At 45.2% G+C, this 17611-nt stretch overlaps 2 protein-coding genes across 3 annotated transcripts; both read left to right on the forward strand.

Moving 5' to 3' along the window:
- Nucleotides 1–3403: 3403 nt before the first annotated feature.
- Nucleotides 3404–8256, forward strand: ADIRF (adipogenesis regulatory factor). Its single transcript, XM_069020391.1, has 4 exons — nt 3404–3484; nt 4932–5173; nt 6746–6808; nt 7697–8256. The coding sequence occupies exons 2-4, from the start codon at nt 5113–5115 to the stop codon at nt 7801–7803; spliced, it is 231 nt and encodes a 76-aa protein (XP_068876492.1). The 5' UTR covers nt 3404–3484; nt 4932–5112; the 3' UTR covers nt 7804–8256.
- Nucleotides 8257–9704: 1448 nt separating this feature from the next.
- On the forward strand, nt 9705–17439 carry LOC138112307 (adipogenesis regulatory factor-like). 2 transcript variants are annotated; one of them, XR_011151677.1, is made up of 4 exons: nt 9705–11309; nt 11506–14223; nt 17043–17105; nt 17258–17439. XR_011151677.1 is itself a non-coding variant. In XM_069019173.1 (3 exons), exons 1-3 carry the CDS (start codon nt 14154–14156, stop codon nt 17353–17355), a joined length of 231 nt encoding a protein of 76 aa, XP_068875274.1. In that variant the 5' UTR covers nt 13164–14153; the 3' UTR covers nt 17356–17439. The 2 variants fall into 2 exon arrangements, 1 of the variants encoding a protein (XP_068875274.1); XM_069019173.1 differs by lacking the exon at nt 9705–11309 and having other exon boundaries at nt 13164–14223.
- The last annotated feature ends 172 nt before the right edge of the window (nt 17440–17611 follow it).

Raw genomic sequence — 17611 nt, forward strand, 5'->3', positions numbered from 1 at the left:
CTGAGCCACCCTTGTCAGAGGTAAGAATAGTGAAGACTTGTTTCCTTCTAAAGCAGAAGGGTCTTTCATAAAAGAGACAAAATATTGTCTACTAATTATTCAACCAAAGTTTGTTGTACATCTGTTTGGTTTGTTGCATGGAAAAGAAGTCCGTGCTTTCAATGAGTATTCAGGCAAGTGTAACAAGAGGTGATGGAAGGAAAGTGAAAAGTGGAGTGATGGAGGAGATGCTTCAGAAACATCCCACAGAAGAAGGTGCTTTCACTACAGAAGTGCTGGCACCCCCTGCCTCAGGTAAATGCTGAGGGAAGCAAACACTAGCAAAATCATTTTTTGCTGACAGGTCATGGTCTGGGTGATCAAGTATTTCTTTCACTCATCTCACCCTGTGAATTGTTTAAGTAGACTTTGTACATGTGATACCACTGTCACACAAGCTGTTAACTTAATCCCACTGTGGTGAGACAGCACCCAGTGCCAGGCACAGTGTGGCCACCAGTGACGTCCCCAGTGACGACTCTGGGCACTCGCACTCTGACCTCTGAGGGGATCCAATGAGCCAGGAACAGCTGCTGCCAAGTGTTGCATCAACCTTGCCATACAAGTGGCCAACAAAGTGCTGAAAACCACTTTTCCCCCTTGTAACAGCAAAACTTCCTTACCATGTAAAACTGCAGTTAAGCTTTATTAAGTGATTTTTTCTGATAGACCTTGCAGCCTTTGAGAGCTCCCCCCAGTTACATCCTAGCCAGGGGCTGAAGGGCATGCAGGGTCTGATTTTTCAAAGATGTCTGTCTGGGATGAAGAAGAGGAAGCAGTGGCTCTCTACAGAATATCCTAAACAGCATTCCGCTAATTGAAATGCAGATCAGGTAATAATACACTTAAAATCCCACTTCATTTGAAAGTCCTATTTTTGTGTCTGCATAATGCATGCCCTAAAACTGAACTCACAGAGCACCCAATTAAAAACTGAAGGGCTGTTTTTTTAATACTGTTCTCTATAAAACCATATTCTCACCTCTTTGACACATTGAAACTCGGCTTAACTGTTTCATAAATGCACTGAAACCCTACCAATCACAAGAATATACTCCATACAGTTAACAGCATAGCAGAAAAAGCTCAGATTAAAACTGAGCTTTCTGAATATCAGCCCACAAAAGTTTGTAGCAGCACAGAGTTTCTCTGTCAAGCTTTGGCACGTGGATCCCAGCATGCGAGGCAGCTCCACTTCTCCACCTTCCCCTTCCACTAAGCCCACGTGGGGTGGGCAGCACAGCTGTGTGCCAGAAGAGCAGAGCCACAGCACTCCTTCCTCTCAGTGTGCCTAGAAAATATACACAGCTCTACTGGAGACTTTACATTCCAGCTCACATTCTCAGCTTTCCCAGCCAGCCACTCCTTGGATAGGACCAGTTATTTATTTCCTCAGCCCCATGTCAGATTTTAAGGTGGGAGTCAAGCCTTGCTCATCTTCCTACCCTTTAGAAGTTAAAGACCTGGCAATTTTTTTTATTTGTAGTTTCTAGTCCTGAATCTGCAGAATATCACGAGACTCCACAGCAATCCCAGCATTTAAGCATGGTTTCAGGTGCTCCAGAAGGCAGTAGAAACTTGACAGTTCATCTGGATGTTACTGCAAGATTGAGAAAGCAGAAGGTAAAGAACTCCATTTGCACTGGCCTTACATTGACCTCATGCTTTGAAGCAGAGCTGACTGATGATTCCTGGAGGATGTTACTACCTGTGTAAAGGATGAATCAGTTAAACCTACTTTTCTCCCAGAACTGTATATCAATATTTGAACTGAACAGCTAATTTAATTAGAACAACTTTAGTTTGATCTTCTAAATGACTAACATATGACTTACAATAATTATTTCTATTTATGAGCACACCCTTGCATTTCTTAAAACTGTTCTGTTTCATGATATAAACATCGCATCCCTTCCACACTTGTATCAGTCTCTTTTAGCAGCTGCAAATGCTGAACACTGCATGCTTCATAAACTTCTGGAGTGATCTGAGTAGAACTTGTTAGCCCTGACACATCATTGCATTTGCCTTGCTGATGGACACCAAAGCTGTCTATAAATCCCAACCCTGGTAAAATTAAAATTTAAGAAAACCCAAATAAATTTCAATACTTCTTAATTAACCTCACCCATTTTCATGTGTAAAACATGTAAAACTCTAGAATTACTTCTCACCTTCATCAGGTAATAAAACACAAAGGTTCATGTCACTGATATATGAGAGGGTGCTCGAAGATACCACAGAAGATGTCTGAAAGGAAAGGAAACCAGAACAATTTCTAATTTCCCTGTGGTGCTTTAGATTTAACTCACAGCTTTTTGGGCTGCATGTTTGGAGTCGCCATTTCCAGGGCCACAGGTAGTGGAGCACTCCTAGCACTTAAGGAACCTGTTCTGGGTTTCTTATCCCCAGACTGCTCATCACAAGCAACAGACTGTGAAGGTGCAGAATGTGGAGAAAAAGCCCAAGGACTCAGACACAGAGAGGGTGTCAGACAAGTTACATGTCAGAGGGGGGCAGACGGTGCTTCTGGGGCTGTGACACTTTCTAACTTTGGTCCGGGCCAATGTCAGCGATGCACCCTGGCATTACCAGGTGGAGTAACTTTTGGAATAGTCTGAAATTCCAGGGGCACCTTGGCACGTGGCTGTGCCTGCACACTGTGGTACTTGCTCCAGCTGGCATTAACCAGGATTTCTACCTGCAATCTCAGCAGATACAAAGAGCTGAATGGAGCAAAAGTCCAAACTAAATTTCCACCCTTTCAAATCCTCATTTTTGAGCACTCTGATTTAATCAGCCACCTGATGCACAGATTGTTCCATCATATGGAATAAATACTGTACAAATGTCCCTCTTCCCTCTGCTCTGGGCTGTATTATAATGATCATGCTATGTCAATTTGGGCAAGGGTAATTTGCTCGCTTTTCTTTTTTTCAGTTTGGAATCAGGATAATGATATTAATGCTAAGGATAAGGTTACATTAGATAAGGAGTCATGCTGTCAGCAGTGTGGGTTTACTCAGGAATTCATGCTATCTAATGTTTTGAGCAGGATGTAAAGCAAGCAGTGGCACAGATCAGACACCCCTATTGAGTCCAAAGTGCTAAACAGAGATTTCCACTTGGAAGAATAATAGTTGGAGCTGGGGAAATCTAGGTAGGTACCAAAGCAAAATTAGAGAACAATATTTACCTGAACTGATTAGGAGTATATAAAATATTGCTCCAATGTGGTGCATGTTTAATGCTTGATGTAAGCATGTGTCAGTTTTAAATGCTTTTCCAAATTCCTGGTGTCCTTTTCAGGCAGACTATCCCAGCCAGCACCTGCAGGAATCTTGCACTGAAAACCCAGCAGTGGAAACAAGCTGGGAAGGCAGCTGGAAGGTATTTGCTGCTGAAGCCTGGGCACACCTCCTCTCAAGCTGTGACAAGCTGCCTGGTAGATTCCAGAGAGCCTCTTCCTTCCTTTCACTCACACTTGCACAAACTTAATCTACCTGGCTAGGGAGCTGAGAACAGCTGAAATCCACCTTTTTGGTGTGGCTTTGCTGTAGCTGTGTTGTCAGGTTTGGGCAAGAAAAATAAGTAGGTCTGTGTTAGGGATTTGATTCAAAAAATGTCAGAGCTCCACAATACTGGGTGTCTTTTTATCTGAGTTTTTGGAAATTCAAGTAAGAAAATCATTCCAGGAAAGAAATCAGCAAGGAATTGAAAAAGATACCTGATGTGAATGTATAATTAAAAGTCTAATTGACCTGTTGAGGGGGAAAGAGGATTGCTGTTTGAAATAACAAAGGAGTGGTGCAAAAGCTGACAAGAGCTCTCTGAAGTGACAGGCAGAATAGGAGCGGCAGAGGAACGCACAGAACCTTGTTTTCTGTAACTCTTCCTCCCTTGGGTACTAATGAGGTCCTAAACTTAGGAGAACTGTCAGTGCCCACCCTAGTTCATCTGTGGCATCTTGTTCTCATGCCTGTTTACCAACACAAATCTTTACTCAGGAAGACAAATATGGGTATGAGTGTGGCCATCTGAACAGAGACACTTTGTACCCCAGAAAATGGCAATGAGGAACCCAGACCCCACAAAACCGGAGAGTCATTTGGCTGCTGACTCTGCCAATAGTTTATTTGTACAAAGTACCTTTATACTGGGGATTGATGGCAGGAAATATAAACTCCAAAGGCTAGTGGAAACCTGGGAAATGCCAGAGGTTAAAGCCAGAAACTTTTATTAATGTGGTCATGCTAGGAAAGGAAGGGACTTTAAACATAATTTCTGAACTAAAAGAATCTTACCACAAAGCCACATTAGGAAAATGTGGGTTTGTTAATTTGGCTTCTTTTCTTTTCCCTTCCCCTGAGAACTGCTAGGGCTGGCACTGGTTACCTGCCTCACCCAGGCAAGGCCTTCTGTGATGATGGGATTTGCAATCCACCCTGAGCAGGCAACTGGAAAGATGACCAGATTAGCAGTTTCTTATAAAAATACACATAAATCACAACTCTCACCATCCAACATTATCCCACCTGACAAGAAAAGGGGATTGTGATTAAAACTTCTAAAAACAGAAACAAGTTTGGGCTTGTTTCTGTTCTCATGAGGGTCTGCTCAGGGACTGAAGGAAGGAGAAGGAAGTCAGCCCGGTGGGGACGAAAGTTGGCCATGCCCACACACTGCACTTCAGTAGTTTTCCAGCACTCTGTAAAGCTCAGTCCAGTGGCTTTCCTCTGCCTGTGATGGTGGAACAGGTTTTTTTTTGCAGTTTTGGTTAAAAAAAACCAGACCCAACAAATTAACAAAGACAGTGCAATGGAGCAGAAATCTCAATCTGGGCACACCCTCTCATCAGGGAAGGTAAATAAACAGCTTTTCTCTATTTTCAGCTCTCATTCCTCACATTCGAACTCCACCCATTGTACCAGTCACCCCCAAAAGAATCAGCAGGTCTCCTGGCAGATGTATAAAACCAGGACAAGTCAGGACACTATCACATAGTGTGCTATACATCACCAGGTGCTCAGTTTTATCAAAGGAGAGGACTTGTAACAGGTGTCAGAAGCCACAATGTCAAGTAAAAGCTTCCAAGGACTTAAGGAACAAGCTGAAGGTGCAGCAAAAAATGCTGGTAAGAAAGATTAAATATTGTTGTGTATTTGGAGGGGGTCTTAGTCACTACTTTCACTCAGAAATACCACAACCTATAGCTGCTTCGGTGCTAGCAGGACACAGCTTCCTCTTTTTTCTCCACTTTACAAGTTTTGGCCATCACCTGGAGAAGACCACAGGCTGGCCATGGCTCTCAAAGCTGCCTCAACCCACCCACCCGCTTCTCCCTCTGTGTCTCCTGAGCATTGTCCAACATTTATCACTCTCTAAAACATTAAACTTGATGTTTTTAGAGCAGTGAAGCCTTTTTTTGGTGATAATAACCTTTAGCATTTACTTTGCTCAGGGTGGTCTTTTCTTATGCTCTGCAGTGGTTTTTAATCTGCTCTCCTTTTAGTAAATTGGAATTAACCTTTGATTAACATTTGCCACTTGGCCTGTCAGTGCCTTCTGGTAATATAACTACCTTGCAATGTATAGTTTGTAATGGATAGAACATGTTTCTGTTGTGTTCTTCAGCAGTAATCACTAGACTCTGCAGGGTTTAAAAAACCCTGTATGCATGTTTCTATCATAGCAATGCCCATGATGTAAGGCCAAGCACTGTTGTCATTAGCACTGGGCATTGGAAACCAACTTTTCAATGCAAACCATGAAAGCTTTCCCTTCAAATAAAAAATTGCAAAATGTGTATAGCTTATACTAGCTTTTTGTAGTATATTCCCTACTGTGTTTGCATGCAGCTCTTTCCTAGTAGCATATAATTTGATCAGTTATGGTTCTGGATTCTGCTCCTGCAAACACTGTTGTAAAGCTGAAATATATGAGTAACATCATTGATTATATTTAGGTTACAGCAAGTTTCCATACATCTGGGACAAATGTGTAGTAGCCCCACAAACATGGCAGAACTCCTTTCTGAAAAACAAAATAGCCTTTGCTGCATCCTGAATATATCGATGCCACTGAGGGGGCACTTTGCTGTTTCATAAATGATCAACTATCTTACAATCACAAGGCATCTCACATTTTTAATATTTCACATTCTGGAATTGATCTGTTATGTTTCTAGTTTCTTCTCCTTCTATTCATATCTTGTTTGTAAAAATCTCCGTTCTCCTGTCCCGCTCTGTTTAATGCACTTGTTTCCATTTTAGAACAAGCCCTACTCCCAAATGGCCCACAGAGAAAATGCACATTAGATGGCCAACCTACCCCAAGCATAATAAGGTAGAAAAATCAATAAAAGCAAGTGTAGTGTTAAATAAGCAGCTTGCAGCTAAATGTCATCATTCCAACTCGCTGCTAATCTTTGCTTCTTTATCTCCTGCTTATCTGCCATTGATTTGCTCAGCTGACCATAGGTGCCAGGTGAGCGCTAATCTCAGAGCAAGCAGCTCTGGCAGCACACAGTTCCCAGGGTGCCCACCAGTGAAGGGCACAGCCTCAGCCTGCTCTGTACCAGCCTGGGCACCTGCCAGGGGCACAGCCTGCTGCAGGCATGCAGAAAGCTGACTGACGTATGGAATTCCTGTAACCAGAATTGGGAACAGCTGGAAATCATTTTGATTTTGTTTTACCTTAATTGCAGCAAACACATTGGAACAGGCCACTCAGGATGCAGTCAACCAGATTACAGATGCAAGCCAGAAAGGTAGGAGCAATGACGTTCAAATCAAGATGGAGCAGCTCTACACAAGCCAGAAGCGGCCAGTGCTGATTCTCCTCTGTCCCACAGGTGTTCTCAGCCTGAAAGCCCTTGGTTTCAGTGACAACTTTATATAACCTTTAACATTTTATAACGACTATAACGTTTTTATAACAAATTTCATAAATCTCATGAAAGAATTTCAAGATCTGTTGCTTAGTAGCTCCACACATGTACTGGCAGACAGTATCTGACACTCCCTGGCCACCAAGCCTCATGCACAGCATTCAGACATTGGCCTTGTGTTTAGAAAACTTGTGCTAACAGCTCTTCTTTCTAGAGGATTAAGTAACTCTTTGTTACATCTTGCTCCCCCCACCCCAGCCCTGAGGGCAGGGATCTGTCCAGGTCCAGCCCTACACTGGATCCCAGCACCTGCTGGGGCAGCAGCTGGGGCCAAACATTACTGATCCTGCAGGTGAAAAGGTGCTGTCTAGAAAGTGTTGGCAGCTTGCAGCTGGGGATTGGGAACAAGTTAAACTAAAACCTGGACTGATTATTTTTTTTTTTTTTTTGTAATAATTTAATAATATTCTAAGTATGAGGGGTGAATTGGTAATTTTGGGGTGCAAAATATTTCACAAAAGCCAAAATGCTTTGGCAGTATCCCCTTAAAACCGACACCTGCCACAGCTCCATGGATGTGATGAGAATGGCAGGCTTGGGCACGTGTTGGTGTTAGATGAGGAGGCAGCAAAATGTCCAAACTCTTTTTTAGAGATATATCACTACCTTTTTTTGTAATCTAATTATTTTCACACCTTTCTTCCATCTTAAGTATTGAACCATGTTGCATTTTTCCAACTTTCTGTGTATCTTTTCCCTCTCTTGCAGCTTTTGACAAGGCTTCCAAGAGGGCACAAGATGGAGTAGAAAAAGTGGCCGGACAAGCTGCAGAAGCAATGTCTGGCTTCGGGAAAAAATGTGAATTTAGAAAATGATGCTAATTTAAGTTGGCAGTACTGCTTGTATAAACCTCTCTTTGGTCTGCAATTCCCTACTTCTTTGTGTAGAAAAATGAAAGCTGTTTGATATCTGGATAATTTCGTCCTCTTCAAATACAAATTTTTAAGGCAGAAGGTCCCCTCATCCTTTACTTAGAAAAAATGTCTTTTTAGCACATCTGCTCACAATCATCAACATGGCTCAAAAGGTTTCAGCAATGCTGTTGCCCTGCTCTTACAACAGCTCAGTGATTATTGCCACATTTGCTGAGTGTATTTACAAAGCCAGTGAAACTGTTCATAATTAGGACACCAGAACATTCATGTGATGAAACTGAGTCAACTTCCAAAAGTTAAGCTGGGGCTGTATTTCTTGTCAGTTGTTTGATTTGTTCCCATCCTCTGTATTTTTAGATTAAGATAAATAAAGGTACTGTAAGATTTCCTCTACTCAGATTGTCTCGTTATTTAATCTCACTATTTTACTGGGGCTTTCACTGAAGGATCGCACAGTGTCTTGCTAAATCTCTTTTGCTCTCTGATTCAAAGTCCAGTGAGGTCAGTGATAACCCTCTAAAGGAGAGGAGTACTGAACCCTTCTGCAGTCTGGCAGACGGATGGAAACCAACAGCCCCACACTGCAGACGAGCCCTGTGGTGTCTGTGAGTGAACGGAGTTCTGGTGTCCACCCCCTCCTCCTTTCTCCTACACGTCTGTTGCCCATCTAAATGTCTTGTTTCCATTATCCACAATACACCTGTTAAATCTGCTGGGGACAAAGCCCGGTGTCTTTACCCCCGTGCTCGCTGGGGGCTCTGCTGCTGAAGCCAGGCGGCAGCGCTGAGGTGCGAGAGCCCCCTGAGAGCGCTCAGGCTCCAGCCACGCCTGAGCTGCGGGGTCTGTGCAGTTCGTGTGGCTGCTCCGAGGCAGCCCCGGCCAGCCATGGCCTGCTCAGGGACGGAGCCGCTGCCACACAAGCAAGGGGGCAATCTTCTTGCCTAGGAGATGGAAATATTTATTTGAGATTGCTGCTTGCTGGGCAATCAGAGGCTGTGCAGACAGACAGGATGCCCACTTAGTGCTGCCTCTGTCAACAGAAGGCACTAATACCCACTTATTCACAGTAAGTGCTCTTACCTCGGCCTCTGGGTGTTTCTCATGGCTAGGCAATATTTCCTTTCTTCTTTTTACTTTTTTTTCCCCTCCTCTCTTGCTTTGAAGCCTTACCAGCCTGTTTCAGTAATAATCTAATTTGTGTCTTACAAAAGAAAACCAAAGCATGACCAAAACCATCTGGCTGCAATGAAATAGGGCAGTCCAGGCCTGTTTGAGGTATCACAGTCTCACGCCTCTTGACCAAGAGCTGTGGTTGTCCAGGGCTTTTTGGAAGCCAATCTTTGTGAATTTGGTCCAAGGAGAGACTGGCTCATCACTGAACCCAAAGACCACCCTTGTCTGCAGTCTGCACAAGGACTGTAGGAACTGAAAAGACTTTCCAGGACCCTATAAGTAATAGACCATCTGTGAGTAAACATAGTCCAGGGCTTTGCACAGGTGTCCCTATGCAATGGCTCCTGTCATTTAAAGCTTTAAAAGCCTAAATATTTACCCAAGTACAAGCTCACAGAAAAAGCATTAGACTATTGCACTCTCAGTTACTGGGCAACCCCCAATAGTACTTCATTATTTAGTACTTTTCATGGTTACCTCCCTGATGGAGAAATCTTCAGAGACTGAGATCTTTAGGCTCAGCATTTCAGACACCAGTGCTGTGTTTGTATGTGATTGTGACCCATACACCACTCTCCATCAAATATTCTGCCTGCAAATAACTTTAATATTACAAAAAAAAATGGTACAGTTGCAGGTATTTTTACCAGTAAAACCTGTTATCCCCTTACATTACAGTCATTATTCCTCCTGTTTTGTTCATGCAGAGCGCAGCCCTGACTCCTGGTATGCAGTTTTATACCCCCTTATTCCACTTGTCTTCAGTGTAACTACACAGTTGTCAGTTCCCACTGCTCTGGCATAGTGTTGGCAGCAGTACTGGCAGGGTAGGGACTGGACAGCCTGGCTGGAGGGACTACTGGAGGTCACCGGTGCACTGAGTTGAGAGAGGAGAAACCACTTTATCCATCCAGCCAGGGAGCACCCAGAGGCAATTCCTGACTCCTGGTCCCCAGTGCAGGGATGTCCTTGTTGCTTCAGGAGCCTGATCGGAGTATTTCACATCTCTTTTGTCCCCAGGGTGGACGCTGTGCTGTGGGCACCCATGAGTCTGAGTCACTTGCTGGCAAGTGTTTCCAGGTCTAAACTTAAGCACTTTGCTCCATGAGTAAAGGCCCTGCCCTAGTCACAGTGCTCTTTGGTCTGGAAGCATTTGGGGTTTCTCTCACCCTTGTGCATCACACAGAGACACGTGTCCCAACCAAGGACTGCGCCTTCCCATCCCACCCAAAGCCTCCAGATGTTCTGTAAAAGTAAAGCAGACATCCCTAGAGCTCCTAGCAGCTCCTGTGCCATCAGCCCTGGACACGTGAAGTTATCTAACACCTGAGTTCTCAGATTTCCTAAAATTTGCTGCTGAGTGTGCCTGCAGCTGCCTGAGCTATGAAATGCTGAGCAAAGGGGATTCGTGTTTCACCCTGGCTGGGCTGCCCAGCCGGAGCACCTCTGCTCCATGCCCCACTCCAATGCCCCAGAGACCTTCCCAGGGTGGCTGAGGGGCAAACAGCCCTCCCCATCTCCTCTTCACAGCTCAACAGGCCAGGGGCACAGCAGGCCACTGACTTTATCAGACTTTTCTCCTTCTCTCAAGTGAATACTGCAATTAATGGTCAAAGGTTATGAAGAATCCAAGCTCTCTGAAACATGTCTGCAGTTGTAGTTTCCTGTCATGTGGCAAAGTAAGACCAAGAAACCTGGAGATGAATAAACTGTTGGTGTGTTGGATGCTGTTGCCCACGTGCCACAAGGATGTCCCGGATGGCTGCACACTCTGCCTGGGTTATGCCATTTCACCAGGCCTGAAACAATGTCAGGTGGCCCCACTCAGCCTCTCTCGTTCCCAGAGAGGAGCAGCAGCAGGCAGCAGTAGGACAGGTGGCAAACCAGGCCCCTCTTGGCACTGTCTGCCAAGCAACCATGATTGCTGGATTAGCAATGCTAGAGAGTATATCCCAGGCACTCCCTGAAGTCTCTGGTTATGAACAATGCTGTCCAGCTCCCTTTTGGAGCTGTCAGCACTGTTTGCCCCCAGGGCCCGTGGCAGCAGTGGGATTTCCTGCCCACAGGACAAGTTGTCTTTCATGTTCCCACCCATCACACAGATGGACCCTTCACTCAAAACCCCCCAAGGTTTGGCAAATAAGGGCCTTTTCCCAGAACCTGCTGCACCTGGGCTGGGGCTGCCCAGCTGAGCTGGGTGGAGGCTGGGGAGGCTTTAAAGGGGCTGTGAGAGGATTCCTACAGGAGTTCCTGGATGCAGCCATGGTGGGCAGGTAGGACCCGGGCATGCGAGGTGGCGATGCTCTAAGAGGGAGGGAGGGAGGGTGTTGGTGTTGTGGGTGCTGCGATTCAGCCTGAGGGATGAGGGCCCTGCAGCCCGTGGCGAAGATGCCGGGCTTTGTCTCTGCTCTGCAGCTCGGGATGTCTGCCGGCTGAGCTCAGGCAGTGTTTGTGTTTGTGCCTCGGCAGCTCCAACCCCCGCCTTCGGCTCTGCCCCGGCGTTGCCGGCCCTGGGCGCCGTCCCGGCTCGGCGCGGCCGGGAAGGAGCGAGGCCGGGCCGGGTCGCCCCCAGGAAGAGCCCTGCGGGGGCGGCGGAGCCAGGCCCGCTCTCGGCAGCCCCCGCGCAGGAACGAGCGGAGCTCCTCGGGACGTGTCCCTGTGCCAGAGAGGGCTCCGGGGCCCAGCAGAGCAGAAGCAGCGGCTGTGGTGCAGGGCCTCCGTCACTGGAGCTGGGCAGCGCAGTTACCGAGACGTGTTGCTGCGATGGGGATGGCAGAAACCGTGACACTGAGTGCAACCTTACGTCCTTCTAAATGCATGTGTGACAAAAGGCTTGGTGCCTGCAGGGAACTGCACCTCCTCCTTGGTCTTCTATGGCTCTGGTCTATATGGAGTGAGAGAAAATGGGTCCTTTTTGTATTTGAAAAGTGAGATGTATTTTAATGCTGTGTGCTTTCACTCCGTGAGACAAACACCACCTTTACCTGTGCGTAGGGAGTGTTGTGATGGCAAGTGCTTTCTCCCATGTTACAATTCTATATGTACCTGCAGTGTGTCAGTGTAATGTAATTAGGGTTGGCTCTATAATTTTATTTCTGCACTGATGATCACTGGGAAGCCAGTGCTGGTGCTGTACCAGTCTGCACTCATGAAAATTGCTCATGAGGTAATGTGGCTTTCAAAAAAACTGTATTTGTGGTACTGGAGTGCATGAGAGTGGGAACCATTCTTCACTTTGGAATTAGGATAGGATGAGGAGAGGTATTTCCAGTGACAATGTAAACACTTGTACCTTGACAAATACACAAATCTGTTGCTTACTCTGAGTCTTGCTGTCTTCACGCATCTCTCTGCTGTCAGTAACTGGAGCAGCAGCAGAACAGGACTAGGAAACTGCAATTTCCTGTGAACAAGGCTGGCTGTGGGTAACTGAGGATGTCACAGGGAACAATGTGTACGTTTTACTGCTTGGCTGCTGTGCAAAGAATTTCCACTGGTCAGGTGCTGGTCTGAGTTATCTGAAATATTTCTGGGTTTGTTTTTTTTTTTTTTTTCCTGCATTGCAGTTCTGTTTTGAAATTTGTCAACAACCCTTGACTTGATGTCAGTTTAAAACCAATATTGTTACTTTCCCTCTGGCTTTTTGTGAGCATATTCTGGTAGAATTTGCTTTCAGATATGGTGAGTAATCCTTTCCCTGCTGTCAGAAGATAAAATGACGAAGGCAATCCCATCCCTACCCTCAGTAACTCTACATCCTATTTAATTGGTATAAAGTAGGACTTTGTGGTCTGTAAAAAAAACCTGCAGTGGTGGGAAAAAAACAGAACTTTTACTGTAATGCTGGAAAGGGACATTGCAGAGGAACTGTTGTTCATGAAGTGCCAGGCCTGGCATCAAGAGAGGCACTCCTAGATCCTGCTGTGGTGGCAGCTGTAGGATAAAGAGCAGCTTGATAAATAAAACCCTTGTTCTGAGGTAGCTTATGCTTCTGTCTCTGCCTCTGTCCCCATCCCACCCCCTCCCTCCCAATCGTTTTCAGCAATAATTATTTGATCACAGAGTGAAACCTTCTGTCTTGTGTGAAAGGGCACATAAGTAGTTCTGCTGGGAAGCTGGTGATCCCAGAAAAAAACAAGCCTAGTGTTTTGGGGTGAGATCAGCTCCTGTGTGGCGGACAGCATAAAGGTGCCCTGTGAAGAGGAACCAGGGTGGCATGGGGGCCACATGCTCAGCAGTCTCCATCCTGCGTGTCCCATCCCATGGCTACAGCTGGGGGGACAAGGCTGGGCAGCTCAGCTTTTTGTTGGCTGGGCAGGTGGAGCCAGCCCTGCTCTGAACCTCACCAGCTGTTGCTGATGCCTGAGATTCTGGAGGCTGTGCTGGGTCGTGCAAAATATTTGCTGTGGGGAAGGACACAAACCTACCCTCCTGAGCCAGACCTTGGAAATAAGAGGTTAAAATATTAATTATGACACACCATGAAATTATGAGCTTTCTCTAGCACAATAAAGATTTCGTCAGATGCTTTAGAAAGCAGGGTTAGCACCTCCCATTTCTTTTTATAACCGTGAATTTTAAGTCCCACTGGGGATCAAAAGAATGTGGGCAAGAATCATCTGAAACTGGATACTTTTCTATGTAAGGTTTTGAAATGTCAGAGTTGATTTAAGCAATTCTTCAGCTGAGTGTTTCGTGATGCAATGTTTTTCTGCCCGGTTCATGACGGGCTGTGCCAGCCTGCGTATCCCCCTGCGGCACTGGAGCCTTTGGTCAGGACAGCTGTGGCATGCCCACTGTTTACCAACTCCCCGATATGGAAAAACAAAGCTTTCATTCCTGGGCTATGGAAAACTTCTGCCGATGAATCCACGCCCTCTCTCCGGGGAGGAAAACATAACAAACATTAATGTCTCTTCACCCTTTTATGCCTGGTATATTAATCACCCAACAAGGGCTCATGACTTTTCCCTGTTGATGTTTGCATTTGCCCTCTAACTACTGGGAGGAGTCCTGCTTTGTCTATAAAAAGCTGCACTTTGCCAAACAGTGTAACAGAACCGAACTTAGGGATTCACTCACCCATCTCATCCCGGGAGAGAGGACTGAGCACAGCCATGTTCGGGATTGGGAAGAAGCTCGCTGAGGAAGCTGTGCAACAAGCTGAAAGTGCTGCACAGGTGGCAGGTAAATACAAATTGCTGCTTTCCCTCCCCCTGTGCCTTGGCTGTTAAAGTATTTGCCTTGCTCCCGCCCCTGCTGCTGGGAGCAAATCTGCCCCTGGGGCATGAACTCTATAGATGCTGCCCTCAGGGATGAGGTCAGCACATCCTGTAATCTCCAAGCCCTCTAACACTATAGTAAGTGCAGGTCTGATATTAACTACTGGGTTTTCAACAACTTTTCCTCTTCTGGCTCGTACTGCGTGGGTGCTGAGATGATGCGCTGATGACAGGACAGCAGAAAGCTGAGAGCAGAGGCGAGGCTGCTTATTTAGGGCTTTGCTTCCTAATATGACCAGCCATGACAAATCCGAGTTCTGTAGCAGTACAGTGTATCAGCTCTGAAGGCTCTGACCCTCTCGGTGCTGCACAGAGAGGCGCAGTTAAGTGCCCTGATGTCAGCGCACCAGCCCTGCCTGCACCACAGTTACACACCCCACAGAGAGCACAAGTACAGCTGCAGGGGCTCAGGGCATGAGCCAAATTCACTCCTGCAGAGTTTTGCTGAACTGGCCCTGAAGTTAAATAACCATTGTTAGTGGAGCTTTAACATGGAGACCTGCACTGCTGAGATTCCTGAAATGTTTGTGCTTAGTACGTGAGTGCTGGAAACTGTTTCATATTTCTTTACATGACATCTAAGTGAACTTTTGAAACCAGTTTCTTTGCCTGTGACTTCAAATGCTGTAGAAATATCACTTGTGGGTTATGTGCCCAATGAAGCAAGTGGGAAGTCTGCTACTTATTTACTATGACTTGGTTCATTCATTTTGCTACGAAGATGAAGGATGCATAATCCCACAGCCACCCTCTTTTCCAAAGGATTTGGATTTATTCTTAATTCAGCTATTTTTATGCTGAGGCATGGAAGAAAAGCATCAGGATGTGGGCAATTGGAAGGGAACCATCAATTTTTAAAATGAAGATTTCTTTCTGATTTTGCCATAGAGTACTCCTAGAAATGCATATTTTGTGGCAGTTTTTTGATGTTCCTAATTCCTTTAACATTGGGGAGACATCTACTGTTTCCTATGCTGGAAGATAATATGGATGTTTCAGAAGTGACATTTGTCATCTTCAAAGGAGCTGAGTACTAATCTCAATCAGCTGATGGAACTAAGTGTTTAGGAGTCAACAAACTCTAAGAGCAACGTTTATAAATAGTAGCTGCAGTCCTTCCCCCTCTGTCCCAGCTCTTTGGATATCATCAGTCTGGAGCCCTTTGCCTGAACCCTGCCAGTGTCTTCCCAGCAAGTCCTGCACTGCAGCATGGCTCTTCCAGCTGGAGTTGGATCCTGGAACAACAGAGGGGCTTCCCAGGCACTGGCCCAACTTTGGCCACTTCTGGGCAATCTGCACATCCCTTGATGACAGGCAGTAAATACACAGCACATGGTGCTGAACTCATCACACCACTGTTAGTACTGCACTGACTGCAGAAGGATTCTAGAGGTACCCTCTAAACCCCCATTTAAATGAAAATAAAGGGGATTTAATGCCAGATTTCAACTAAAAAAAAAGACTGTCTAACTGGTGGTTTTGCAACGATTAATTACCTTGTTTCAATTACTGTTGTGCCTGCAGGTGCCCCAAAGGCACAGTCCCGTGAGCCATTGCCAAATACAGAGTGGCACAACTGGGCTTTGCAAGTAGCTAAAATTAGCACCTATCCCATGGGTCCTGAAAGGAGTCACAAACTCGGCTGTGACCCAAGACTGCTACGGGAAGCATTTTCCTTAGCTGCACCTTACGAGCAGTGAACATCACTCACATTAGGAAACTGCAGCAAAAGATGATGTGTAATGATAATTAGCATGTCTTTTAAGTGGTGGAAAATGTCCTACAAGCTCAGGGTGAAACAAGCCACTGGTTTTTACAAAACACTTAAAACAACCACTGTTGAAGAGCCACTCAACACAAGCCTGGAGACCTTTGAAGTTTTAGACACTCTCAGTAGACTTAAATGCCTTTCCTCACCTCAGCATTTCTCCCTCCTGCCACTTCCATGAGGAATATCTTGATCAGCCACCCCTTCAGTATCTATTGTGCAGAACACATCTATGGTGTTTTTAAAGAAAGTAGTACTTAGAGCCAGGGGTAATAAAACAAATACAGGTCCAATGAAAGGCCATTTGCCCCAAACTTCTGACTCTTGTGAGCAAGATTTCCCTATGTGTAGTTGTTAGAAGCTGATCATCCAAATATTTACCACTATTTTCTAGGCTGCAGGCCTTTCAGACAATACCTTCTCTTGCTCTTCATTTCTCAGTATTCATTTCTCTTCTATTGAACTTTTCCACACCTTTAAAACTACTCTGGTCTCTTACAGAATACATTTTCTTTAGGTACAAGAGAAAGTATTAGACTAATCACTAAATTTTTGATGTGCTGCTCATACCTCACACCAGCTCAGACAGTGAACACCAGTTTATGCAGCTGGTGAAAGAATCTTTACCAAACTGCTCTCAGCAGATCCTAGCCAGGCTAAGTAAAAGGAAGGTTTCATTGCACCCAATTCTCTACTAGGGTTTATTTCTTGACATTGTAGGTGTCACACATTAAAATCCATAATCTTCATCTATACCAAGACCCATGGATACTGTGGGGAACTGTAACCAGAGTCCTAATAGCACCTCTCCCACTAGATCAGGATGCCCATCCTTATGGAATAATTATTCATCTTTCACCCCTGAAACATTTAGGGAACCCTTTGAAAATGTGACTACTGAAATTAGGGAGAGGGTAAAGCCTGCTCAACTGACATTTTTTTTCTCCTAATTGCAGTTGACACGGTGAGCCAGACTGTGCAGCAAGCAGCAGAACAGGCTAAGGATGCTGGGCAGAAAGGTACAGTAATGTTTGTGTTTATTTCAGAATGTCACAACAGTGAAATCCCAGACAGGGCCCCCAGCCCTGCCTTGCTCCTTGTCCTACACCTGGTGGGAAAGGGAAGCTATTGCAGTGATGCTACAGTTACCTTTGTTTTTCTCTTTTAAAAGCACTTGATGAAGTCTACAAAGTTGCTGAAACCGGTGAAAAAGCTGTAAAAAATGTAGCAAACCAAGCAACTTCATGGGGCAAAAGCTTTGGACAATGAAGATAAAAATGTATCACCACTGAAATTTTTGTAAACAAGTTTCTGCTACATATACTCTTAAATAAAGACAATACTTACACTCTGCCTGGCTTGCATGTATTCCTTTGGTTACATATATAAAAACAAATTTACAATCACTGGTCTAGAAGGACTGGATTACTGTACAGACCAGGCAGCTAGAGCTGTGGCACGCTACTAATGCAAAGATGTTTTTTTGGTTTGGGTTTTTTTTTTTTTTTTGGAGGGGTAAGGGCTG

Source organism: Aphelocoma coerulescens, chromosome 6 (assembly GCF_041296385.1).
Source record: "Aphelocoma coerulescens isolate FSJ_1873_10779 chromosome 6, UR_Acoe_1.0, whole genome shotgun sequence".
In the NCBI taxonomy this organism is placed as follows: domain Eukaryota; kingdom Metazoa; phylum Chordata; class Aves; order Passeriformes; family Corvidae; genus Aphelocoma; species Aphelocoma coerulescens.

Excerpts from the sequence above, each read along its gene's own strand:
- ADIRF (XM_069020391.1), top strand. The coding sequence starts at position 5,113 with ATGTCAAGTAAAAGCTTCCAAGGACTTAAGGAACAAGCTGAAGGTGCA. Across the intron at positions 5,174-6,745 it reads AGGTGCAGCAAAAAATGCTG|CAAACACATTGGAACAGGCC; the intron begins GTAAGAAAGATT and ends CCTTAATTGCAG. Across the intron at positions 6,809-7,696 it reads TACAGATGCAAGCCAGAAAG|CTTTTGACAAGGCTTCCAAG; the intron begins GTAGGAGCAATG and ends CCTCTCTTGCAG.
- LOC138112307 (XM_069019173.1), top strand. The coding sequence starts at position 14,154 with ATGTTCGGGATTGGGAAGAAGCTCGCTGAGGAAGCTGTGCAACAAGCT. Across the intron at positions 14,224-17,042 it reads AAGTGCTGCACAGGTGGCAG|TTGACACGGTGAGCCAGACT; the intron begins GTAAATACAAAT and ends TCCTAATTGCAG. Across the intron at positions 17,106-17,257 it reads TAAGGATGCTGGGCAGAAAG|CACTTGATGAAGTCTACAAA; the intron begins GTACAGTAATGT and ends CTCTTTTAAAAG.